At 57.4% G+C, this 26,589-nt stretch overlaps 2 protein-coding genes across 2 annotated transcripts in view; both read left to right on the top strand.

Moving 5' to 3' along the window:
* Positions 1-22,356, top strand: part of LOC138734476 (histone-lysine N-methyltransferase SETD1A-like) — a 36,088-nt gene extending 13,732 nt beyond the window's left edge. The window contains 17 exon segments of the mRNA XM_069882121.1: positions 1,736-1,838; positions 1,841-2,016; positions 2,018-2,209; positions 2,212-2,487; positions 4,118-4,218; positions 4,220-4,262; positions 5,011-5,098; positions 6,383-6,495; positions 7,952-8,072; positions 10,074-10,319; positions 13,479-13,614; positions 13,708-14,549; positions 16,053-16,306; positions 18,272-18,391; positions 20,446-20,583; positions 21,824-22,087; positions 22,130-22,356. Coding sequence (XP_069738222.1) covers positions 1,736-1,838; positions 1,841-2,016; positions 2,018-2,209; positions 2,212-2,487; positions 4,118-4,218; positions 4,220-4,262; positions 5,011-5,098; positions 6,383-6,495; positions 7,952-8,072; positions 10,074-10,319; positions 13,479-13,614; positions 13,708-14,549; positions 16,053-16,306; positions 18,272-18,391; positions 20,446-20,583; positions 21,824-21,997 — 3,123 coding nt within the window. The 3' untranslated portion in view covers positions 21,998-22,087; positions 22,130-22,356.
* LOC138734506 (syntaxin-1B) overlaps positions 1-26,589 on the top strand; it is a 95,185-nt gene that overhangs the window by 13,715 nt on the left and 54,881 nt on the right. The window lies entirely within an intron of this gene.

The raw sequence follows: 26,589 nt of genomic DNA, 5'->3' as shown, positions 1-26,589 counted from the left end.
GAGGGTCTTAGGGGGGTCTTGGAGTGTCCTAAGGGGAGTTTGGGGGGTTCTAGAGGGGGTTTGGGGTGTCCTAGAGGGTCTTAAGGGGGGTTTGGGGGGTCCTGGAGTGTCCTAGGGGGTGTTTGGGGGGTCCTAGAGGGTCTTAGGGGGGTTTGGGGGGTCCTGGAGTGTCCTAGGGGGAGTTTGGGGGGTCCTAGAGGGCGTTTGGGGGGTCCTGGTGGGGGTTTGGGGGGTTCTAGAGGGTCTTGGGGGGGTTTGGGGGATCCTAGAGGGGGTTTGGGGGGTCCTAGAGGGGGTTTGGGGGGTTCTAGAGGGTCTGGGAGGGGTGTTGGGGGGTCTTGGGGTGGCCTAGAAGGGGTTTGGGGGGTCCTAGAGGGTCTTAGGGGGGTTTGGGGGGGCCTTGGAGTGTCCTAGAGGGTGTTTGGGGGTTCCTAGAGAGGGTTTGGGGGGTCCTAGAGAGGGTTTGGGGTGTCCTAGAGGGTCTTGGGGGGGGGTTGGGGGGTCCTGGAGTGTCCTAGGGGGAGTTTGGGGGGTCCTAGAGGGGGGTTGGGGGATCCTGGTGGGGGTTTGGGGGGTTCTAGAGGGTCTTAAGGGGGGTTTGGGGGGTCCTGGAGTGTCCTTGGGGGAGTTTGGGGGGTCCTAGAGGGCGTTTGGGGGGTCCTGGTGGGGGTTTGGAGGGTTCTAGAGGGTCTTGGGGGGGGTTTGGGGGGTCCTGGAGTGTCCTAGAGGGGGTTTGGGGTGGTCTTGGAGTGTCCTAGGGGGTGTTTGAGGGGTCCTAGAGGGCGTTTGGGGGGGTCCTAGAGGGTCTTAAGGGGGGTTTGGGGGGTCCTGGAGTGTCCTAGGGGGAGTTTGGGGGATTCTAGAGGGGATTTGGGGGGTCCTGGACGGGGTTTGGGGGGTCCTAGACGGGGTTTGGGGGGTCCTGGGGGGGTGGGGGGGGTGTTGGGGGGTCTTGGGGTGGCCTAGAGGGGGTTTGGGGGGTCCTAGAGGGTCTTAGGGGGGTTTGGGGGGTCCTGGAGTGTCCTAGGGGGAGTTTGGGGGGTCCTAGAGAGCGTTTGGGGGGTCCTGGTGGGGGTTTGGGGGGTTCTAGAGGGTCTTGGGGGGGTTTGGGGGGTCCTGGAGTGTCCTAGGGGAAGTTTGGGGGGTCCTGGGGGGCTGAGAAGGTCTTGGAGGGGGTTTGGGGAGTCCTAGAGGGTCCTAGAGGGGGTTTGGGGGGTCCTGGGGGGGGGGGTTGAGAAGGTCTTGAAGGGGTTCGGGGGGGTCCTAGAGGAGTTGAGAAGGACTTGGAGGGGTTTGGGGGGTCCTAGAGGGGATTTGGGGGGTCTTAGGAGGTCCTAGAGGGAGGTTGGGGGGGTCCTGGAGGGATTTGAGGGGGGTCCTGAGGGTTTTGGGGCATCTTAGAGGGGTTTGGGGGGGTCTTGGAGGGATTTGGGGGGGGTCTTAGGGGATTTGAGGGGGACTAGGGAGAGTCTTAGGGGGTTTGGGGGGGTCCTGAGGGTTTTGGGGCATCTTAGATTGTTTTGGGGGGATTCTTGGAGGGTTTTGGGGGGGCCCTGCTGGTTCTGGAGCATTTTTGGGGGGGTCCTGAGGAGTTTGAGGGGGGCTTGGAGGGGTCTTCGAGGATTGGGGGGGGGGGGTCCTGTGGGGTTTGGGGGTGTCCTGAGGGTTTGGGGGTGTCCCGGGAGTTTGGGGGGGTCCCCATTTTTAATTTTTGGGGTGCCCCCCCCCCCCTCAGCTCTCCTCAGGCGAAGACATGGAGATCTCCTCGGACGACGACGGATTGGGGGGCCCCCCCTCCCCGCGCCCCCCCTCCCCGTTACCCCCCTTACCCCCCTCCCCCTTCCCCCGCCCCCCCGAGCCGCCGCCGCCCCCCCAAACCTTCCCCCCCCCCCGCCGCCGCCGCCGCCCCCCAACCCCTCATGTCGGTCTCGGTCGCGCCCCCCCCGCGATTTAGGGGGGACCCCCACCCCCCAACAATCCCTCTACGAGCTCTTGGGGCGCCTCGGGGGGCGCTGGGGGGGGGGTCCCCTCCTCCTTCCAGTTCCAAACGCAGCTCCTGAGCCGCTTACGAGGCGCCGGGGGGGCCGGGGGGGGGGTCAAAGCCCTTTTCGGGGGCCCCCCCTTCGCCCCCCATTTCCACCAGCCCCCCCCGTACCCCCATTTCACCCCCCATTTTCCCCCCGGGGGCCGAGGAGAGACCCCCCGGCACCGACCCCCTCCCGCCCCCCCTTCCTCCTCCTCCTCCTCCTCTTCTCCCTCCCCTCCCCGACCCCCCCGGCAATTATGGGATGGAAGGAGCCGGGGGGAAAGGAGGAGGAGGGGGGGGGGGCCCCCCAAAATTTCGGGGGCCCCGTCGAGGGGGTCTTGGCGGCTTTGGTGCAGGAGATGAAGGCCACCATGCAGCGCGACCTCAACCGCAAGATGGTGGAGAACGTGGCCTTCAGGGCCTTCGACGCCTGGTGGGAGAGGAAAGAGGAGCAGGTTAAGGTAAAAGAGAGGCCCCCCCCCATTTTTGAGGGGCCCCCCCAATTGGTTGACCCCCCCCCGGGGCTCCGAACGCCGCCGGGAACCCCCAAAATCCCATCAGGAACCACCAAGGTTCATCTGATCGTCATCGTTAATGGGTTTTGGAGAGCTTTATTGACCCCCTTATAAATTATTGGGGTTCCCTTATAAGTTGTTGACCCCCCCCCATAAATTATTGGCCCCCCCAGACCTCAAAATTCCATCGGGACCCCCCAAAATTCCATTGGAACCCCTCAAAATTCCATTGGATCCCCCCAAATCCCACTAGGAACCACGAAGGTTCATCTCATCGTCATCGTTAATGTGTTTTTAAGACGCTTATTGATCCTTTTATGAGTTATTGGCGTTCCCCTATAAGTTGTTGACCCCCCCATAAATTATTGGCTCCCCCAGACCTCAAAATTCCATCGGGACCCCCCCAAAATTCCATTGGGACCCCCCAAAATTCCGTTGGAACCCCCCCCCCAAATCCCACTAGGAACCATGAAGGTTCATCTCGTCGTCATCGTTAATGGGTTTTGGAGATATTTGTTGATTTTTGACTCCCCTAAACCCCACTTGGAGGCCCCCAGATTCCACCAGGACCCCCCAAAACCCCACTTGGAGACCCCAAAACCACTCGGTGGCCCCCAAAACCCCACTTGAAGACTCCAAGACCCCCCAAAACCTCACTTGGAGACCCCAAAACCCCCTCGGGGACCCCAAAACCCCACTTGGAGACCCCAAGACCCCCCCAAAACCCCACTTGGAGACCCCAAAACCCCCTCAGGGACCCAAAAAGCCCACTTAGAGACCCCAAGACCCCCCCAAAACCCCACTTGGAGACCCCAAAACTCGACTTGAAGACCCCAAGACCTCCCAAAAACCTCACTTGGAGACCCCAAAACCCCCTCAGGGACCCCAAAACCCTACTTGGAGACCTCAAGACCTCCCAAAACGCCACTTGGAGACCCCAAAACCCCCTCGGGGACCCAAAAATCCCTCTTGGAGACCCCAAGGCCCCCCCAAAACCCCACTTGGAGACCCCAAAACCACTCAGTGACCCCCAAAACCCCACTTCAAGACCCAAAGGCCCCCCAAAACCTCACTTGGAGACCCCAAAACCCCCTCGGGGACCCAAAAATCCCACTTGAAGACCCAAAGTCCCCCCAAAATCTCACTTGGAGACCCCAAAACCCCCACGGGGACCCAAAAATCCCACTTGGAGACCCCAAGACCCCCCTAAAACCCCACTTGGAGACCCCAAAACCCACTCAGGGACCCAAAAATCCCACTTAGAGACCCCAAGACCCCCCCAAAACGCCACTTGGAGACCCCAAAACCCCACTGGGAGACCCCAAAACCCCACTTGAAGACCCCAAGTCCCCCCAAAACCCCACTTAGAGACCCCAAAACCCCCTCGGGGACCCCAAATCCCTCTTCTGGAACCCCGAAACACCTCATCCCGGTGGCACCATCCTCATCCTCATCGCTTTGGGGCCGAGGGGGGGCACCGAGACACTCCCAACCCCCCCTTCCCCTCCTCAAGATGCCCCCCCCCCAAACCCCTCCTCTGATTTTTGGGGTCCCCCCCCCCCCCAAACCCCTGCAGCCGTTCCAGTCGAGCCGGCAGCGAGGGGAGGAGGAGAAGGAGCGAGCGAGGCCGAAGGAGCCCCCGGCCCTGCTCTCGCTGGTCGAGTGGGCGCGGGGGGGGCGGCGCCGGCCTGCGGGGGGCCCTGCGCCTCCCCTCCTTCAAGGTACCCCAAAAATCGAGGGGCTTGGGGGGGCCCGGGGGCTCTTCTCTTTCCAGGGACCCCAAAAAAGGGGGGTCTGGGGGGGCAAAAAGGGGGTCTGGGGGGGCAAAAAGGGGATTTGGGGGGGCTTAAAGGGGTTTTGGGGGGGCTTAAAGGGATTTGGGGGGGCAAAAAGGGGGTTTATGGGGGAATAAGGGGATTTGGGGGGGTCTGAAAGGGCAAAAAGGGGGTTTGGGGGAATCTGAAGGGGCAAAAAGGGGTTTTGGGGGGGCTTAAAGGGGTTTTGGGGGGGTCTGGAGGGAGTCTGGGGGGGGCAAAAAGGGGGTCTGGGGGGGCCTAAAGGGGTTTTGGTGGGGTCTGGAGGGAGTTTGGGGGGGCAAAAAGGAGGTTTAGGGGGGAATAAGGGGATTTGGGGGGGTCTGAAAGGGCAAAAAGGGGGTTTGGGGGGCAAAAAGGGGGTTTGGGGGGGTCTAGAGGGGGTTTTGGGGGACAAAGAGGGGACCTGGGGGGAAAAAAAGGGGGTTTGGGGGGGCAAAAAGGGGGTTTGGGGGGCTTAAAGGGGGTCTGGGGGGCTTAAAGGGGTTTTGGGGGTGTCTGGAGGGGGTTTGGGGGGGCAAAAAGGAGGTTTAGGGGGGGTAAAAGGGGGTTTGGGGGGGTCTGGGGGGCACTAATGGGGCCAAGGGGTGTTTTTGGGGTGCAGCCCCCCCTGACCACCCCCCTCTTTTTTCATTCCCCCCCCCCCCCCATCCAGGTGAAGCGGAAAGAACCATCGGAGCTGGCGGAGGGGGGGGAGGAGAAACGGCCCCGGCCCCCGACCCCCCCCGAGGAGGACGAGGACGGTGAGGGGACCCCCCAAAACCCCCTTTTTTCACCCCAAAACTCCTTTTTTTGACTCCTGGGCCCCCCAAACCCTCTTTTTTGACCCCAAAACCCCATTTTTTGATTCCAGACCCCCCCCAAAACCCTAGTTTTGAGTGCAAAACCTCCCTTTTTGAACTCTGATCCCCCCAAAACCCCCTTTTTGACCCCAAAACCCCCTTTTTGACCCCAAACCCCCTCAAACCCCCCCTTTTTGACCCCAAACCCCTGTTTTTTGACTCTAACACCCCCGTTTTTGACTCTCGATCCTCTCAAAACCCCCATTTTTGACCCCGACCCCCCTTTTTGACCCCAAATCCCCTCAAAACCTCCATTTTTGACCCCGACCCCCTCTTTTTTGACCCCAAATCCCCCTTTTTGACCCCAAACCCCCTCAAAACCCCCATTTTTGACCCCAAACCCCCCTTTTTTGGCTCTAACACCCCCATTTTTTACTCTTGATCCCCTCAAAACCTTCATTTTTGGCCCCAACCCCTGCTTTTGACCCCAAATCCCCCTTTTTTACCCCAAACCCCCTCAAAACCCCCATTTTTGATCCCAAGCCCCCCTTTTTTGACTTTAACACCCCCATTTTTGACTCTCAATCCCCTCAAAACCCCAATTTTTGACCCCGACCCCCCCTTTTTTGACCCCAAATCCCCCTTTTTTGACCCCAAATCCCCCTTTTTGACCCCAAACCCCCTCAAAACCTCCATTTTTGACCCCAAACCCCCCTTTTTTGACTCTAACACCCCCGTTTTTGACTCTCGATCCCCTCAAAACCCCCATTTTTGACCCCGACCCCCCTTTTTGACCCCAAATCCCCCTTTTTGACCCCAAACCCCCTCAAAACCCCCATTTTTGACCCCAAACCCCCCTTTTTTGACTCTAACACCCCCATTTTTGACTCTCGATCCCCTCAAAACCCCCATTTTTGACCCCGACCCCCCCTTTTTTGACCCCAAATCCCCCTTTTTGACCCCAAACCCCCTCAAAACCCCCATTTTTGACCCCAAACCCCCCTTTTTTGACTCTAACACCCCCATTTTTGACTCTCGATCCCCTCAAAACCCCCATTTTTGACCCCGATCTCCCCCTTTTTGACCCCAAATCCCTGTTTTTGACCCCAAAACCTCCTTTTTTTGCTCCCTGACCCCCCCAACCCCCCATTTTTTGCCTCTGATCCCCCCCAAAACCCCTTGTTGACCCCCAAATCTTCTTTTTTTGCCCCCTGACCCCCCGTTTTTGCTGTTTTCCCCCCCCAGAAAAGGAGCCCCCGCCCGGCGCCCCCCGCCCCGACGCCCCCGGAAAGCGCCGGAAGCTTTTCCGCCTCGACAGCGAAGGAGAAGAGGCCAGCGAGGAGTCGTCCTCGGGCAAGGTGACCCCCAAAACCCCCCAAAATGACCCCAAACCCCCCCAAAATAACCCCAAAACCTCTAAAATAACTCCCAAAACCCCAAAAGTTACCCCAAAAACTCTCAAAATGACCCCAAACTCCCCCAAAATGACCCTAAAACCCCTCAAAATGACCCCAAAACCTTCTAAAGGACCCCAGCCCCCCCAAAAATGACCCTGAAATCTCTTCAAGGACCCCAAAACCCCCCAAAATGACCCCAAAACCTCCCCAAACGGCTCCAATCTCCCCCTCAAGGACCCCAAAACCTCTTCAAGGACCCCAAAACCCCCCCAAATGACCCCAAACCCCCCCAAATGACCCCAAAACCCCTCAAAATTACCCCCAAAACCCTCAAAATGACCCCAAACTCCCCCAAAATGACCCTAAAACCTCTCAAAATGACCCCAAAAACCTTCTAAAGGACCCCAGCCCCCCAAAAAAAACCCTAAAATCTCTTCAAGGACCCCAGAGCCCCCCAAAATGACCCCAAAACCTCCCAAAATGACCCCAAAACCTCCCAAAATGGCTCCAATCTCCCCCTCAAGGACCCCGAAACCTCTTCAAGGACCCCAAAACCCCCCAAAATGACCCCAAATCCCCCCAAAATGACCTCAAAACCTTCCCTGGGACCCCAAACCCCCTAAAATGACTCCAACCCCCCTAAAATGACTCCAAAACCCCCCCAAATGACCCCAAAACCTCTCAAAATGACCCCAAACTCCCCCAAAATGACCCTAAAACCCCTCAAAATGACCCCAAAAACCTTCTAAAGGACCCCAGCCCCCCAAAAAAACCCTAAAATCTCTTCAAGGACCCCAAAGCCCCCCAAAATGACCCCAAAACCTCCCAAAATGGCTCCAATCTCCCCCTCAAGGACCCCGAAACCTCTTCAAGGACCCCAAAACCCCCCAAAATGACCCCAAACCCCCCCAAAATGACCCCAAAACCTCCTCAAGACCCCGAAATGACCCCAAAACCTCCCCCAGGGACCCCAAAACCCCTCTAAGACCCCAAAAATGACCTCAGGGACCCCAAAACCCCTCTGAGACCCCCCCAAAAATGACCTCAGGGACCCCAAAACCCCTCTGAGACCCCCCCAAATGACCTCAGGGACCCCAAAACCCCTCCAAGACCCTAAAAATGACCTCAGGGACCCCAAAACCCCTCCAAGACCCCAAAAATGACCTCAGGGACCCCAAAACCCCTCTGAGACCCCCCCAAAAATGACCTCAGGGACCCCAAAACCCCTCTGAGACCCCAAAAATGACCTCAGGGACCCCAAAACCCCTCTGAGACCCCAAAAATGATCTCAGGGACCCCAAAACCGCTCTGAGACCCCCCCATAAATGACCTCAGGGACCCCAAAACCCCTCTGAGACCCCAAAAATGACCTCAGGGACCCCAAAAGCCCCCTGAACCCCCTTTTTCTCCCCCCCAGGAGGAAGAGGAGGACGAGGCCGAGGAGGAGGAGGAGCCGCGGCAGCGCCGGCGCCGGCGAAGGCCCAAGGGGGCCGAACCTCCAGGGGGGGCACGAAGGGGACCCCGAGAACCCTCAGACGGTGGGTGGGGAGGAGAGCGGGGACCTTGGGGACCTTGAGGACCTCGAGGACGTTGGGTTTGGGGACCTGGAGGACTTTAAGGACCTTGAGGATCTCAAAGATGTTGAGTTTGGGGACCTTGAGGACTTCAAGGACTTTGAGGATCTCAAGGACGTTGGGTTTGGGGACCTTGAGGACCTCAAGGACGTTGGGTTTGGGGACCTTGAGGATCTAAAGGACCTTGAGGATTTCAAGAACGTTGGGTTTGGGGACCTGGAGGATCTCAAGGACCTTGAGGATCTCAAGGATGTTGGGTTTGGGGACCTGGAGGACTTCAAGGTCCTTGAGGATCTCGAGGACGTTGGGTTTGGGGACCTGGAAGACTTCAAGGTCCTTGAGGATCTCGAGGACGTTGGGTTTGGGGACCTGGAGGATCTCAAAGACCTTGAGGATTTCAAGAACGTTGGGTTTGGGGACCTGGAGGATCTCGAGGACCTTAAGGATCTCAAGGACGTTGGGTTTGGGGACCTGGAGGATCTCAAGGGTGTTGGGTTTGAGGACCTTGAGGACCTCAAGGACGTTGGGTTTGGGGACCTGGAGGATCTCAAGGACCTTGAGGATTTCAAGAACGTTGGGTTTGGGGACCTGGAGGACCTCAAGGATGTTGAGTTTGGGGACCTTGAGGATCTCAACGACCTCAAGGATCTCAAGGACGTTGGGTTTGGGGTCCTTGAGGATCTCAAGGACGTTGGGTTTGGGGACCTCGAGGATCTCAAGAACCTCGAGGATCTCAAGGACCTCGAGGATCTCAAGGACGTTGGGTTTGGGGACCTTGAGGATCTCAAGGACCACGAGGATCTCAAAGACGTTGGGTTTGGGGACCTTGAGGATCTCAAGGACGTTGGGTTTGGGGACCTGGAGGATCTCAAGGACGTTGGGTTTGGGGACCTTGAGGATCTCAAGGACCTCGAGGATCTCAAGGACGTTGGGTTTGGGGACCTGGAGGATCTCAAGGACGTTGGGTTTGGGGGCCTTGAGGGTCTCAAGGATGTTGAGGGTCTCAAGGACGTTGGGTTTGGGGACCTTAAGGATCTCAAGGACCTCGAGGATCTCAAAGACGTTGGGTTTGGGGGCCTTGAGGGTCTCAAGGATGTTGAGGGTCTCAAGGACGTTGGGTTTGGGGACCTGGAGGACTTCAAGGACCTTGAGGATCTCAAAGACGTTGGGTTTGGGGACCTGGAGGACTTCAAGGACCTTGAGGATCTCAAGGACGTTGAGTTTGGGGACCTTAAGGATCTCAAGGACCTCGAGGATCTCAAAGACGTTGGGTTTGGGGGCCTTGAGGGTCTCAAGGATGTTGAGGGTCTCAAGGACGTTGGGTTTGGGGACCTGGAGGATTTCAAGGACCTTGAGGATCTCAAGGACGTTGGGTTTGGGGACCTGGAGGATTTCAAGGACCTCGAGGACCTCAAGGATGTTGGGTTTGGAGACCTGGAGGATCTCAAGGACCTCGAGGATCTCAAGAATGTTGGGTTTGGGGACCTTGAGGATCTCAAGGACGTTGAGGATCTCAAGGACGTTGGGTTTGGGGACCTGGAGGATCTCAAGGACCTTGAGGATCTCAAGGACATTGAGTTTGGGGACCTTAAGGATCTCAAGGACCTCGAGGATCTCAAAGACGTTGGGTTTGGGGACCTTGAGGGTCTCAAGGATGTTGAGGGTCTCAAGGACGTTGGGTTTGGGGACCTGGAGGATTTCAAGGACGTTGGGTTTGGGGACCTGGAGGATCTCAAGGACATTGAGGATCTCAAGGACGTTGAGTTTGGAGACCTTGAGGATCTCAAGGACCTTGAGGATCTCAAGGACGTTGGGTTTGAGGACCTTGAGGACCTCAAGGACGTTGGGTTTGGGGACCTTGAGGATCTCAAGGACGTTGAGGACCTCAAGGACGTTGGGTTTGGGGCTGTTTGGGACCTCGAGGACCTCGTGGACCCTTGGTGACTCCATATTTTGTTCCCTCAGCGGAAGACGAAGAAGAAGAGGAGGAGGAGGACGAGGCCGAAGGCGCCGGCAGCGACGCCTCCTCCAAGCTGTCGGCCCTCGCCGCCTCGCCCCTGCGCTCGGCCTTGGCCTCCTCTTCCTCCCCCCCGTCCTCGCCGTCCTCTTCCTCGTCCTCCTCCTCCTCGTCCTCCTCCTCCTCCTCCTCCGAGGACGAGAGCGCCGCCGAGGAGCCCCCGGAGCCCCCGCGGCCGCCCACGCCCGAGCCCGGTGAGCACCTTCTGGGGCCCTTTCCCTCCATTTTGGGGTCGTTCCTCTCCATTTTTGGGTCATTTCCCTCCATTTTGGGTCATTTCCCTCCATTTTGGGGTCATTTCCCTCCATTTTGGGTCCCTTTCCCTCCATTTTGGGTCCCTTTCCCTCCATTTTGGCTCCCTTTCCCGCCATTTTGAGTCCTTTCCCTGCATTTTGGGGTCGTTTCCCTCCATTTTGGATCCTTTTCCCTCCATTTTGGGGTCATTTCCTTCCATTTTAGGGTCGTTTCCCTCCATTTTGGGGTCATTCCTCTCTGTTTTGGGGTCGTTTCCCTCCATTTTGGGTCATTTCCCTCCATTTTGGGGTCGTTTCCCTCCGTTTTGGGTCATTTCCCTCCATTTTGGGGTCGTTCCTCTCCATTTTGGGTCCTTTCCCTCCATTTTGGGGTCGTTCCTCTCCATTTTGGGTCCTTTCCCTCCATTTTGTGTCGTTTCCCTCCATTTTGGGTCCCTTTCCCGCCATTTTGGGGTCATTTCCCGCCATTTTGGGGTCGTTTCCCGCCATTTTGGGTCCCTTTCCCTCCATTTTGGGGTCGTTTCCCTCCATTTTGGGGTCGTTCCTCTCCATTTTGGGGTCATTTCCCTTCATTTTGGGGTCATTTCACTCCATTTTGGGTCGTTTCTCCCCATTTTGGGTCTGTTTCTCCCCATTTTGGCTCCATTTCCTTCCATTTTGGGGTCGTTTCCCTCCATTTTGGGTCCCTTTTGGGTCATTTTCCTCCATTTTGTGTCGTTTTCCTCTGTTTTGGGTCGTTTTCCTCCATTTTGGGTCCATTTTGGGGTCGTTTCCCTCCATTTTGGGGTCATTTCCCTCCGTTTTGGGGTCGTTTCCATCCATTCTCTCCCTTTCCCGCCATTTTGGGTCCCTTTCTCTCCATTTTGGGTCTGTTTCTCCCCATTTTGGCTCCATTTCCTTCCATTTTGGGGTCGTTTCCCTCCATTTTGGGTCCATTTCGGGTCACTTTCCCGCCATTTTGGGTCATTTCCCTCCATTTTGGGTCGTTTCCCTCCATTTTGAGTCTGTTTCTCCCCATTTTGGCTCCATTTCTCTCCATTTTGGGGTCGTTTCCCTCCGTTTTGGGTCCGTTTCCCTCCATTTTGGGTCATTTCTCCCCATTTTGGGTCCATTTCCCTCCATTTTGGGGTCGTTTCCCTCCATTTTGAGTCTGTTTCTCCCCATTTTGGCTCCATTTCCTTCCATTTTGGGGTCGTTTCCATCCATTCTCTCCCTTTCCCGCCATTTTGGGTCCCTTTCCTGCCATTTTGGGGTCATTTCCCTCCATTTTGGGTCGTTTCCCTCCATTTTGGGTCTGTTTCTCCCCATTTTGGGGTCGTTTCCCTCCATTTTGGGTCCCTTTCCCGCCATTTTGGGGTCATTTCCCTCCATTTTGGGGTTGTTCCTCTCCATTTTGGGTCCCTTTCCCGCCATTTTGGGTCCCTTTCCCTCCATTTTGGCTCCATATCCCTCCAATTTAGGTCATATCCCTTCCATTTTGGGGTCATTCCCTTCCATTTTGGGGTCATTTCCCTTCCATTTTGGGGTCATTTACCCCATTTTTGGGTCGTTTCCCTCCATTTTGGGTCATTTCCCTCCATTTTGGGGTCGTTCCTCTCCATTTTGGGGTCGTTTCCCTCCATTTTGGGTCCTTTTCCCTCCATTTTGGGGTCATTTCCTTCCATTTTAGGGTCGTTCCTCTCCATTTTGGGGTCATTTCCCTCCATTTTGGGGTCGTTTCCCTCCATTTTGGGTCCCTTTCCCGCCATTTTGGGTCCTTTCCCTGCATTTTGGGGTCGTTTCCCTCCATTTTGGGTCCTTTTCCCTCCATTTTGGGGTCATTTCCTTCCATTTTAGGGTCGTTTCTCTCCATTTTGGGGTCGTTCCTCTCCATTTTGGGTCCTTTCCCTTCATTTTGGGGTCTTTCCTCTCTGTTTTGGGGTCGTTTCCCTCCATTTTGAGTCTGTTTCTCCCCATTTTGGCTCCATTTCCCTCCATTTTGGGGTCGTTTCCCTCCATTTGGGGTCGTTTCCCTCCATTTGGGGTCGTTTCCCTCCATTTTGGGGTCGTTTCCCTCCATTTGGGGTCGTTTCCCTCCATTTTGAGTCCATTTTGGGTCATTTCCCTCCATTTTGGGTCCATTTCCCTCCATTTTGGGGTCGTTTCCCTCCATTTTGGGTCTGTTTCTTCCCATTTTGGCTCCATTTTCCTCCATTTTGGGGTCGTTTCCGTCCATTCTCTCGCTTTCCTGCCATTTTGGGTCCCTTTTCCTCCATTTTGGGTCGTTTCCCACCATTTTGGCTCCATTTCCCTCCATTTTGGGGTCGTTTCCATCCATTCTCTCCCTTTCCCGCCATTTTGGGTCCCTTTCCCTCCATTTTGGGTCATTTACCTCCATTTTGGGTCTGTTTCTCTTCATTTTGGCTCCGTTTCCTTCCATTTTGGGTCGTTTTCCTCCATTTTGGGTCGTTTTCCTCTGTTTTGGGTCGTTTTCCTCCATTTTGGGTCCATTTTGGGGTCGTTTCCCTCCATTTTGGGGTCGTTTCCCTCCATTTTGGGGTCATTCCCCTCCATTTTGGGGTCGTTTCTCTCCATTTTGGGTCCTTTCCCTCCATTTTGGGTCTGTTTCTTCCCATTTTGGCTCCATTTTCCTCCATTTTGGGGTCGTTTCCGTCCATTCTCTCGCTTTCCTGCCATTTTGGGTCCCTTTTCCTCCATTTTGGGTCCGTATCCCTCCATTTTGGGTCTGTTTCTCCCCATTTTGGGGTCGTTTCCCTCCATTTTGGGTCCCTTTCCCGCCATTTTGGGGTCATTTCCCTCCATTTTGGGGTCGTTCCTCTCCATTTTGGGTCCCTTTCCCGCCATTTTGGGTCATTTCCCACCATTTTGGGTCCCATTCTTGCCATTTTGGGTCCCTTTCCCTCCATTTTGGCTCTATATTCCTCCAATTTGGGTCATATCCCTTCCATTTTGGAGTCATTCCCTTCCATTTTGGGGTCATATTCCTCCGTTTTGGGTTCATTTCCCTCCATTTCGGGTCCTTTTCCCCCCCGTTTGGGGTCATTCCCCCCTTTTAACCCTTTCTCTCCCCCTTTTCCCCCTTTCTCTCCCCCCTTACAGCTCCCCCCCCTCCCCCCCGCCCCGTCTCCCCCCTCCCCCTCCTCCCTCCCCCCAAGAAACGCCGCAAAACCGACCCCCCCTCCTCCTCCTCCCTTCCCCCCCCTCCCCCTCCTCCTCCTCCCCCCCCTCCTCCCCCGCCTCCCCCTCCCTCCCCGCCCCCCCCATCCCCCTCCCCTCCTCCCCCACCCCCCCCTCCCCTCCCCCGCCGCCCCCCCCTCCCCTCCCCCCGCCCCGTCTCCAACCTTCCCGCCGATCACGCCTCTCTGGTCAAGTCCTGGACGGACAACATGGCCGCCGCCGGGGGGACCCCCCAGGCCGGCCCCCCCCCTCGCCGCCGCCCCCCTCGGCCCCCGCGCGGCCCCGCCGAGCGCCTGGGGGCCACCTCCCTGCTCGAATTGGCTCGCGGCTCCCGCCCCGCGCCGGCCACCGCCACCGACCTCTCCATCTTGGCCGCCATCGCCCTCAACGACGACGAAGACGACGACGCCGCCGCCGCTAACGAAGCTTCTTCTTCGCCGCCGCCGCCATCTTCCCAGCGCCGCCACCCGGTTCTCCGCGAGCACAACTACGCGGCGCTGGCCCTGACGCCGCCTCTCGCCGACGCCGCCCTCGGGCTGGAAGCGGCCGTGGCCGACGTCCTCGAAGCCCCCGAGGAGGTGGTGGGCGCCGAGGCCGCCCCCGACAACCGCCTCGCAATGGCGGCGCCGCCGCCGCCGCGGCCTCCGCCCCCCCCGCCCCAGCGCCGCAAACGGCACCGCCCGGCGCCGCCGTCCACCAGCGAGAGCGAAGACGACGACGATGACGACGATGAAGAAGACGATGACGAAGACGATGAGGAGGAAGACGACGAGGTGAGGCGCTGGTTGAGGCCTCGGGAGGCGTCGCCGCCGCCGCCGCCGCGGGAGTTCGCGCCGCGCAGCGAGTTCGAGCAGATGACGATCCTCTACGACATCTGGAGCTCCGGGCTGGACGCCGAGGACATGAGGTTCCTGCGCTTGACCTACGAGCGGCTGCTGCAGGAGGACAGCGGCACCCACTGGCTCAACGACACCCACTGGGTGCACCACACCGATATCCTCCAGGCCCCCAGGGTGGTGGTGGGGACGTGGTTATGGGGGTTGGGGGCAACGATCTGGGCTTTGGTGGAGTTGGGGACGTAGTTATGGGGTTTGGGGGTGAGGATCTGGGGTTTGGTGGAGTTGGGGACGTGGTTATGGGGTTTGGGGTCAAGGATCTTGGGGATCAGAGGTGGTGGGGACGTGGTTATGGGGGTTGGGGTCAAGGATCTGGGGTTTGGAGGGGTTGGAGACCTTGAGATGGGCCTTGGGGTCAAGGATCTTGGGGATCAGAGGTGGTGGGGACGTGGTTATGGGGGTTGGGGTCAAGGATCTGGGGTTTGGAGGGGTTGGAGACCTTGAGATGGACCTTGGGGTGAAGGATCTTGGGTTTCGTTGAGTTGGAGACCCTGAGATGGCCCTTGGGGTCAAGGACGTTGAGTATCATTGACATTAGGGTCAAGGATCTTGGGTATTGTTGGAGTTCGGGACCTTGAGATGGACCTTGGGGTCAAGGATCTGGGGTTTGGTGGAGTTGGGGACGTGGTTATGGGGTTTGGGGTCAAGGATCTGGGGTTTGGAGGGGTTGGAGACCTTGAGATGGACCTTGGGGTGAAGGATCTTGGGTTTCGTTGAGTTGGAGACCCTGAGATGGCCCTTGGGGTCAAGGACGTTGAGTATCATTGACATTAGGGTCAAGGATCTTGGGTATTGTTGGAGTTCGGGACCTTGAGATGGACCTTGGGGTCAAGGATCTGGGGTTTGGTGGAGTTGGGGACGTGGTTATGGGGTTTGGGGTCAAGGATCTGGGGTTTGGAGGGGTTGGAGACCTTGAGATGGACCTTGGGGTCAAGGATCTTGGGTTTGGTGGGGTTGGAGACCTTGAGATGGCCCTTGGGGTCGAGGATCTTGGGGATCAGAGGTGGTGGGGACGTAGTTATGGGGTTTGGGGTCAAGGATCTGGGGTTTGGTGGAGTTGGGGACGTGGTTATGGGGTTTGGGGTCAAGGACCTGGGGTTTGGTGGAGTTGGAGACCTTGAGATGGACCTTGGGGTCTAGGATCTTGACTCCAGGAGGTGGTGGGGACGTCGTTATGGGTTTGGGCTCCAAGTTCTTGACTCTAGGAGGTGGTGGGGACGTCGTTATGGGTTTGGGCTCCAGGATCTTGACTCCCGGAGGTGGTGAGGACGTAGTTATGGGTTTGGGCTCCAAGTTCAAGACTCTAGGAGGTGGTGGGGACGTCGTTATGGGTTTGGGCTCCAAGTTCTTGACTCTAGGAGGTGGTGGGGACGTAGTTATGGGTTTGGGCTCCAGGATCATGACTCCAGGAGGTGGTGGGGACGTAGTTATGGGTTTGGGCTCCAGGATCTTGACTCCAGGAGGTGGTGGGGACGTCGTTATGGGTTTGGGCTCCAAGATCTTGAGTCTAGGAGGTGGTGGGGACGTAGTTATGGGTTCTGCCCCCCCCGCTCTTGGTCCCCGGGGTCTCCTCGGCCGCCGTTGTCCTTGACGCGGTCACTGACGAGGACGCGGAGCCCCCGGAGCCGCCGTTGGCCCCACCGGACGGGCAGCGCCCGCAGCGAGGGCTTCTACCCCATCAGCCGGCGCGAGAAAGCTCGTTATCTCCACCCCCGGCCCCACCGCGACCCCCCCGACCCCCAGGGCCCCAACCGGGTCCTGTCGGAGCGGCGCTCGGAGCAGCGGCGGCTCCTCAGCGCCATCGGCTCCTCCGCCCTGCCCGACAGCGACCTCCTCAAGCTCAACCAGCTCAAGGTGGGGCCCCAGCTCCACGTCCTTCCATGTCCTTCCATGTTTCTTCCACCTTCTTCCATGTTCTCCATGTTCTTCCGTGTTTTCCATCTTCTCTCATGTTCTCCATGTCCATGTTCTTCAATGTTCTTCATGTTCTTCCATGTTCTCCATGTTCCTCTGTCTTCTCCATCTTCTCTCATGTTCTCCGTGTCCACGTTCCTCCATGTTCTTCCATGTTCTTCCATGTTCCTCCATGTTCTCCATGTTCTTCCATCTTCTCCATCTTCTCTCATGTTGTCCATGTCCATTTTCCTCCACGTTCTTCATGTTCTTCCATGTTCTCTCATGTTCTCCATGTCCATGTTCTTCAATGTTCTTCATGTTATTCCATCTTCTTCGTGTTCCTCTGTCTTCTCCATCTTCTCTCATGTTCTCCATGTCCATTTTCCTCCATGTTCTTCACGTTCTTCACGTTCTTCCACGTTCTCCCATGTTCTCCATGTCCATGTTCTTCCATGTTCTTCCATGTTCTTCCATCTTCTCCATCTTCCCTCATGTTCTCCATGTCCATGTTCTTCATGTTCTTCCATGTTCCTCCATGTTCTCCATCTTCTCCATCTTCTCTCATGTTCTCCGTGTCTATTTTCCTCCACGTTGTTCATGTTCTTCATGTTTTTCCATCTTCTCCATCTTCCCTCATGTTCTCCATGTCCATGTTCTTCATGTTCTTCCATGTTCTTCCATGTTCTTCCATCTTCTCCATCTTCTCTCATGTTCTCCATGTCCATTTTCCTTCACATTCTCCACGTTCTTCCACGTTCTTCCATGTTTCTCCACCTTCTCCCACCTTCCTCTATGTTCTCCATCTTCTCTGGTGTTCTCCGTGTCCATTTTCCTCCATGTTCTTCATGTTCTCCATGTTCTTCCATCTTCTCCATCTTCTCTCATGTTCTCCATGTCCATTTTCCTCCACGTTCTTCCACGTTCTTCCATGTTTCTCCACCTTCTCCCACCTTCCTCGATGTTCTCCATCTTCTCTCATGTTCTCCATGTCCATTTTACTCCATGTTCTTCATCTTCTCCATCTTCTCTCATGTTCTCCATGTCCGTGTTCTTCCACGTTCTTCCACATTCTTCCATGTTCTTCCACGTTTCTTCACCTTCTCGCATGTTCTCCATGTTCTTCATTTTCTTCCATGTTCTCCATCTTCTTCCATGTTCTTCCATGTTCTTCCATCTTTTCTCATGTTTTTCCATGTTCTCTGTCTTCTCTCATGTTCTCCATGTCCACGTTCTTCCACGTTCTTCCACGTTCTTCCACGTTCTTCCATGTTTCTCCACCTTCTCCCACCTTCCTCGATGTTCTCCATCTTCTCTCATGTTCTCCATGTCCATTTTCCTCCATGTTCTTCATTTTCTTCCATATTCTTCCATCTTCTCTCGTGTTCTCCATGTTTCTCCACCTTCTCCCACCTTCCTCGATGTTCTCCATCTTCTCTCATGTTCTCTGTGTCCATTTTCCTCCACGTTCTTTATGTTCTCCATGTTCTTCCATGTTCTCCATCTTCTCTCATGTTCTCCGTGTCCATTTTCCTCCACGTTCTTCATGTTCTTCATGTTCTTCCATCTTCTCCATCTTCTCTCATGTTCTCCATGTCCATGTTCTTCCATGTTCTCCATGTTCCTCCATCTTCTCCATCTTCTCTCATGTTCTCCGTGTCCATGTTCCTCCATGTTTCTCCATGTTCCTCCATGTTGTCCATGTTCTTCCATCTTCTCCATCTTCTCTCATGTTCTCCAGGTCCATTTTCCTCCATGTTCTTCATGTTCTTGATGTTCCTCCATGTTCTTCCATCTTCTCCATGTTCCTCCATGTTCTCCATGTCCATTTTCCTCCATGTTCTTCGTGTTCTTCCATCTTCTCCATGTTCTCCATCTCCATCTCCTCCATCTCCACCTCCTCCACCTTCTCCGTGTCCCCCCCAGTTCCGGAAGAAGCGTCTCCGCTTTGGCCGCAGCCGCATCCACGAGTGGGGCCTCTTCGCCATGGAGCCCATCGCCGCCGACGAGATGGTCATCGAGTACGTGGGGCAGAGCGTCCGACAGGTCAGCCCCGCGGGGACCCCCCACCGCCTCCTGGGGACCCCCAAGAACCTCTTGGAGACCCTCAACCACCCCTAGACCCGTTCCCACCACCCTTGGTGACCTCCAAGAACCTCATGGTGACCCCCAACCACCTCTTGGTGACCCCCAACCACCCCCAGACCCGTTCCCACCACCCCAAACCCCCCCTGGTGACCTCCAAGAACCTCTTGATGACCTCCAAGAATCTCTTGGGGACCTCCAACCACCCCCAGACCCGTTCCCACCACCCCAAGCCCCCCCCAGTGACCTCCAACCACCTCTTGGTGACCCCCAACCACCCCCAGACCCGTTCCCACCACCCTAAATGACTCCCAACCACCCCTTGATGACCCCCAAGAACATCTTGGTGACCCCAAACACCCCCTGGTGTCCCCCAAGAACCTCTTGGTGACACCAAACCCCCCCTGGTGCCCCCCAAGAACCTCTTGGTGACCCCCAACCACCCCTAGACCCATTCCCACCATCCTCCATGACCCCCAAGAACTTCTTGGTGACCCCAAACCCCCCCTGGTGCCCCCCAAGAACCTCTTGGTGACCCCCAACCACCCCTAGACCCATTCCCACCACCCTCCGTGACCCCCAAGAACTTCATGGTGACCCCAACCCCCCCCTGGTGCCCCCCAAGAACCTCTTGGTGACCCCCAACCACCCCTAGACCCATTCCCACCACCCTCCATGACCCCCAAGAACCTCTTGGTGACCCCAAACCCCCCCTGGTGCCCCCCAAGAACCTCTTGGTGACCCCCAACCACCTCTTGGAGACCCTCAACCACCCCTAGACCCGTTCCCACCACCCTTGGTGCCCCCCAAGAACCTCATGGTGACCCCCAACCACCCCGAGACCCATTCCCACCACCCTCCATGACCCCCAAGAACCTCTTGGTGACCCCCAACCACCCCTAGACCCATTCCCACCACCCTCCATGACCCCCAAGAACCTCTTGGTGACCCCAAACCCCCCCTGGTGCCCCCCAAGAACCTCTTGGTGACCCCCAACCACCCCTAGACCCATTCCCACCACCCTCTGTGACCCCCAAGAACCTCTTGGTGCCCCCCAAGAACCTCTTGGTGACCCCCAAACCCCCCCGGTGCCCCCCGAGAACCTCTTGGAGACCCCCAACCACCCCTAGACCCGTTCCCACCACCCTCCGTGACCCCCGAGAACCTCTTGGAGACCCCCAACCACCCCTAGACCCGTTCCCACCACCCTCCATGACCCCCAAGAACCTCTTGGTGACCCTCGACCACCCCTAGACCCATTCCCACCACCCTCCATGACCCCCAAGAACCTCTTGGAGACCCCCAACTACCCCCAGACCCATTCCCACCACCCCAAACCCCTCCTGGTGCCCCCCAAGAACCTCTTGGTGACCCCAAACCACCCCTGATGCCCCCCAAGAACCTCTTGGTGACCCCCAAACCCCCCTGGTGCCCCCCAAGAACCTCTTGGTGACCCCCAACCACCCCTAGACCCATTCCCACCACCCTCTGTGACCCCCAAGAACCTCTTGGTGCCCCCCAAGAACCTCTTGGTGACCCCCAAACCCCCCCGGTGCCCCCCGAGAACCTCTTGGAGACCCCCAACCACCCCTAGACCCGTTCCCACCACCCTCCATGACCCCCAAGAACCTCTTGGAGACCCCCAACCACCCCCAGACCCATTCCCACCACCCTCCATGACCCCTAACCACCCCTTGATGACCCCCAAGAACCTCATGGTGACCCCCAACTACCCCCAGACCCATTCCCACCACCCCAAACCCCTCCTGGTGCCCCCCAAGAACCTCTTGGTGACCCCAAATCCCCCCTGGTGACCCCCAAGAACCTCTTGGTGACCCTCAACCACCCCTAGACCCATTCCCACCACCCTCCGTGACCCCCAAGAACCTCTTGGTGCCCCCCGAGAACTTCTTGGTGACCCCCAACCCCCCCTGGTGCCCCCCGAGAACCTCTTGGTGACCCCCAACCCCCCCCGGTGCCCCCCGAGAACCTCCTGGTGCCGGCGGTGGTTGCAGGTGGTGGCCGACATGCGGGAGAAGCGCTACGTCCAGGAGGGCATCGGCAGCAGTTACCTCTTCCGCGTCGACCACGACACCATCATCGACGCCACCAAGTGCGGCAACTTGGCCCGTTTCATCAACCACTGCTGCACGGTGAGCGCCGCGGCCTCCACCCCACCCGGGGGACCTCCGGGCCCTGGGGGACCCCCAACCAACCCCTGGTTGACCTCCAACCAACCTCTGGTTGATGTTGAGGCCTTGGGTGACCTCCAACCAACCTCTAGTTGACCTCCAACCAACCTCTGGTTGATTTTGAGGCCCTGGTTGACCTCCAACCAACCTCTAGTTGACCTCCAACCAACCTCTGGTTGATCTCCAGGCCTTGGTTGACCTCCAACCAACCTCTAGTTGATGTTGAGGCCTTGGTTGACCTCCAACCAACCTCTAATTGACCTCCAACCAACCTCTGGTTGATCTCCAGGCCTTGGTTGACCTCCAACCAACCTCTAGTTGATCTCCGACCAACCTCTGGTTGATGTTGAGGCCTTGGTTGATCTCCAGCCAACCTCTAGTTGATCTCCAACCAACTTCTGGTTCATGTTGAGGCCTTGGTTGATCTCCAACCAACCTCTCGTTGATGTTGAGGCCCTGGTTGACCTCCAACCATCTTCTAGTTGATTTTGAGGCCCTGGTTGACCTCCAGCCAACCTCTAGTTGACCTCCAACCAACCTCTGGTTGATGTTGAGGCCTTGGTTGATCTCCAACCAACCTCTAATTGACCTCCAAGCAACCTCTGGTTGATGTTGAGGCCCTGGTTGACCTCCAGCCAACCCCTAGTTGACCTCCAAGCCATTTTTTGACATCCAACCAACCCCTAGTTGATCTCCAACCAACCTCTGGTTGATTTTGAGGCCCTGGTTGACCTCCAACCATCCCCTAGTTGACCTCCAAGCCTTTTTTTGACCCCCAGCCAACCTCTAGTTGATCTCAAACCAACCCCTAGTTGATTTGGAGGCCCTGGTTGACCTCCAACCATCTTCTAGTTGATTTTGAGGCCTTGGTTGACCTCCAACCAACCTCTAGTTGATCTCCAACCAACCTCTGGTTGATTTTGAGGCCCTGGTTGACCTCCAACCAACCCCTAGTTGACCTCTAAGCCATTTTTGACCTCCAACCAACCCCTAGTTGATCTCCAAGCTTTTTATTGACCTCCAACCAACCCCTAGTTGATCTCCAACCAACCTCTGGTTGATGTTGAGGCCCTGGTTGACCTCCAACCATCTTCTAGTTGACCTCCAAGCCTTGGTTGACCTCCAAGCCCTTGGTTGACCCCCAACCCCCCCCCGGTTGCCCCCCAAGCCCTGGAGGTGACCCCGTTGTCCCCCCCTGCAGCCCAACTGCTACGCCAAGGTGATCACCATCGAGGCGCAGAAGAAGATCGTCATCTACTCCAAGCAGCCCATCGGCGTCAACGAGGAGATCACCTACGACTACAAGTTCCCCATCGAGGACACCAAGATCCCCTGTCTGTGCCGCACCGAGAGCTGCCGCGGGACCCTCAACTAGGGCCCCGGGGCCACCAGCGGCCACCTGGGGCCACCAAGATGGCCGTAGGGGCCACCAGGATGGATGTGGGGCCACCAAGATGGCCGTGGGGTCACCAAGATGGCCATGGGGGCCACCAGGATGGACCTACAGCCAATCAAGATGGCCGTAGGGGCCACCAGGATGGATGTATGGGCCACCAGGATGGATGTGGGGCCACCAAGATGGACCTACAGCCAATCAAGATGGCCGTGGGGCCACCAAGATGGCCATGGGGGCCACCAGGATGGACCTACAGCCAATCAAGATGGCCGTAGGGGTCACCAGGATGGACCTACAGCCAATCAAGATGGCCGTAGGGGTCACCAGGATGGACCTACAGCCAATCAAGATGGCCGTAGGGGTCACCAGGATGGACCTACAGCCAATCAAGATGGCCGTAGGGGTCACCAGGATGGACCTACAGCCAATCAAGATGGCCGTAGGGGTCACCAAGATGGCCGTGGGGTCACCAAGATGGCCGTAGGGGTCACCAAGATGGCCGTAGAGGCCACTATGGTTGATGTGGGGCCTCCAAGATGGCAGCCATGACACTTCCTTGGCGGCCATGACACCCCTCTGGCAGCCATGTTGTCCCCTCCTGGCGGCCATGACACCCCCTTGGCGGCCATGTTGGACCCATGTCGGCCATGACACCTCCTTGGCGGCCATGATGTCCCCTCCTGGTGGCCATGACACCCCTCTGGCGGCCATGATGTCACTCCTGGTGGCCATGACACCTCCTTGGCGGCCATGATGTCCCCTCCTGGTGGCCATGACACCCCCTTGGCGGCCATGATGTCCCCTCCTGGTGGCCATGACACCCCTCTGGTGGCCATGATGTCACTCCTGGCGGCCATGACACCTCCTTGGCGGCCATATTGGACCCATGGCGGCCATGACACCCCCTTGGCGGCCATGATGTCCCCTCCTGGTGGCCATGACACCTCCTTGGTGGCCATGACACCCCCTTGGCGGCCATGATGTCACCCTTGGTGGCCATGACACCTCCTTGGCGGCCATGATGTCCCCTCCTGGTGGCCATGACACCCCTCTGGCGGCCATGATGTCACTCCTGGTGGCCATGACACCTCCTTGGTGGCCATGACACCCCTCTGGCGGCCATGTTGTCACCCATGGCGGCCATGACACCCCCTTGGCGGCCATGATGTCCCCTTGGCGGCCATGATGTCCCCTCCTGGTGGCCATGACACCCCGTTGGCGGCCATGATGTCACCCTTGGTGGCCATGTTGGACCCATGTCGGCCATGACACCCCTCTGGCAGCCATGATGTCCCCTCTGGCAGCCATGACACCCCCCTGGCGGCCATGACACCCCGCGCCGTCCCCCCCCTTTGCTGTTTCTTGTAGAAACTCGGTGGTGGGGGGGGGGGCCGGGACCCCTTCTCCCCCCTCTCTGTAAATACTGGGGGGGGGCCCAGCACCCCCCACAACCCCCTGTAAATATGGTGGCCCCCCCCCTGTACATAGTGTGGATACGGGGGTGCCCCCCCCCTTTTTATAAAGCGCCTCCAGCTTTGAGAGAGACTCAGGGGGGTAAAAAGGGTCCTGGGGGGCAAATGGGGGGGTAAAAGGGGTCCTGGAGGGGTAAAAAAGGGTCCGGGGGGGGTAAAAAGGGTCATGGGGGCTAGAAAGGGGGGTTAAAAGTGTCCTGGGGGGGGAAATGGGGGGTAAAAAAGGTCCTGGGGGGGTAAAAAATGGTCCGGGGGGGGGAAATGGGGGGTAAAAAGGGTCCTGGGGGGGTAAAAATGGTCCGGGGGAGGGAAATGGGGGGTAAAAAGGGTCCTGGGGGCATAAAAAGGATCCTGGGGGGGGGAAATGGGGGGTAAAAAAGGTCCTGGGGAGGTAAAAAGTGTCCTGGGGGGGGAAATGGGGGGTAAAAAGTATCCTGGGGGGTAGAAAGGATCCTGGAGAGGTAAAAAGGGTCATGGGGGGGTAGAAAGGGGGGTAAAAAGGATCCTGGGGGGGAAAATGGGGGATAAAAAGGGTCCTGGGGGGGAAATGGGGGGGTAAAAAGGGTCGTGGGGCAGAAATTGGGGGGTAAAAGGGGTCCTGGAGGGGTAAAAAGGGTCCTGGGGGGGTAAAAAGGGAGGTTAAAAGTGTCCGGGGGGGGAAATGGGGGGTAAAAAGGGTCCTGAGGGGCAAATGGGGGGGTAAAAAGGGTCCTTGGAGGGGTAAAAAGGGTCATTGGGGGTAGAAAAGGGGGTTAAAAGTGTCCTGAGGGGGGAAATGGGGGGTAAAAAGGGTCCTGGGGCAGAAATTGGGGGGTAAAAGGGGTCCTGGAGGGGTAAAAAGGGTCGTGGGGAGGGGAAATGGGGGGTTAAAAGCGTCCGGGGGGGGGAAATGGGGGGTAAAAAGGGTCCTGGGGGGGTAAAAAGGGTCCTGGGGGGGGGAAATGGGGGGTAAAAAGGGTCTTGGGGCAGAAATTGGGGGGTAAAAGGGGTCCTGGAGGGGTAAAAAAGGTCATGGTGGGGTAGAAAAGGGGGTTAAAAGTGTCCGGGGGAGAAATGGGGGGTAAAAATGATCCTGGGGGGGAAAATGGGGGGGTTTAAAGGATCCTGGGGGGGAAATGGGGGGTAAAAAGGATCCGGGGGGGGGAAATGGGGGGGTTTAAAGGATCCTGGGGGGGTAAAAAGGGTCGCGGGGGGGAAATGGGGGGGGGTAAAAGGGGTCCTGGAGGGGTAAAAAAGGGTCGGGGGGGAAATGGGGGGGGGGAAAGGGGTCCTGGGGCAGAAATTGGGGGGTAAAAGGGGTCCTGGAGGGGTAAAAAGGGTCATGGGGGGGTAAAAAGGGGGGTTAAAAGTGTCCTGGGGGCAAATGGGGGGAGAAATGGGGGTAAAAAGGGTCGGGGGGGGGAAATGGGGGTAAAAAGGGTCCTGGAGGGATAAAAAGGGTCATGGGGGGGTAAAAAGGGGGTTAAAAGTGTCCGGGGGGGGGGGAAATGGGGGGTAAAAAGGGTCCTGGGGGGAAAATGGGGGGTAAAAGGGGTCCTGGAAGGGTAAAAAGGGTCCTGGGGGGGTAAAAAGGGGGTTAAAAGTGTCCGGGGGGGGGAAATGGGGGGTAAAAAGGGTCCTGGGGGAAAATGGGGGGTAAAAGGGGTCCTGGAGGGGTAAAAAGGGTCCTGGGGGGGGGACAAAGGAGGGTTAAAAGGGTCCTGAGGGGGGAAATGGGGGGTTAAAAGCGTCTGGGGGTGGGAAATGGGGGGGTTTAAAGGATCCTGGAGGGGTAAAAAGGGTCGCGGGGGGGAAATGGGGGGGGGAAAAGGGGTCCTGGGGCAGAATTTGGGGGGTAAAAGGGGTCCTGGAGGGGTAAAAAGGGTCATGGGGGGGTAGAAAGGGGGGATAAAAGTGTCCGGGGGGGGAAATGGGGGGTAAAAATGATCCTGGGGGGGAAAATGGAGGGTAAAAAGTATCCTGGGGGGGGAAATGGGGGGGTTTAAAGGATCCTGGGGGGGAAATGGGGGGGTTTAAAGGATCCTGGGGGGGTAAAAAGGGTCGCGGGGGGGAAATGGGGGGGGGGAAAAGGGGTCCTGGAGGGGTAAAAAGGGTCATGGTGGGGTAGAAAAGGGGGTTAAAAGTGTCCGGGGGGGGAAATGGGGGGTAAAAAGGGTCCTAAGGGGCAAATGGGGGGGTAAAAAGGATCCTGGGGGGGTAAAAAGGATCCTGGGGGGGAAAATGGGGGGTAAAAAGGATCCTGGGGGGGGGAAATGGGGGGTAAAAAGGGTCCTGGGGGGGTAAAAAGGGGGTAAAAAGTGTCCGGGGGGGGGAAATGGGGGGTAAAAGGGATCCTGGGGGGGAAAATGGAGGGTAAAAAGGGTCCTGGGGGGGTAAAAAGTGTCCTGGGGGGGAAAATGGGGGGTAAAAAGGGTCCTGAGGGGGAAATGGGGGGTTAAAAGCGTCTGGGGGTGGGAAATGGGGGGGTTTAAAGGATCCTGGAGGGGTAAAAAGGGTCGCGGGGGGGAAATGGGGGGGGGAAAAGGGGTCCTGGAGGGGTAAAAAAGGGTCGGGGGGGGAAATTGGGGGGTAAAAGGGGTCCTGGAGGGGTAAAAAGGGTCATGGTGGGGTAGAAAGGGGGGTTAAAAGGGTCCTGGGGGGGGAAATGGGGGGAGAAATGGGGGGTAAAAAGGGTCGGGGGGGGGGGAAATGGGGGTAAAAAGGGTCCTGGAGGGATAAAAAGGGTCCTGGGGGGGTAAAAAGGGGGTTAAAAGTGTCCGGGGGGGGGAAATGGGGGGTAAAAAGGGTCCTGGGGGGAAAATGGGGGGTAAAAGGGGTCCTGGAAGGGTAAAAAGGGTCCTGGGGGGATAAAAGGGGGGTTAAAAGGGTCCTGAGGGGGAAAATGGGGGGTAAAAAGGGTCCTGGAAGGGTAAAAAGGGTCCTGGGGGGGTAAAAAGGGGGGTTAAAAGCGTCTGGGGGTGGGAAATGGGGGGCTTTAAAGGATCCTGGAGGGGTAAAAAGGGTCGGGGGGGGCAAATGGGGGGGGGGTAAAGGGGTCCTGGGGCAGAAATTGGGGGGTAAAAGGGGTCCTGGAGGGGTAAAAAGGGTCATGGGGGGGTA

Source organism: Phaenicophaeus curvirostris, unplaced genomic scaffold, assembly GCF_032191515.1.
Source record: "Phaenicophaeus curvirostris isolate KB17595 unplaced genomic scaffold, BPBGC_Pcur_1.0 scaffold_84, whole genome shotgun sequence".
Lineage (NCBI taxonomy): Eukaryota > Metazoa > Chordata > Aves > Cuculiformes > Cuculidae > Phaenicophaeus > Phaenicophaeus curvirostris.
Note: the sequence above shows the minus strand (reverse complement) of the source record. Positions and strands in the feature narration are given on the sequence as shown.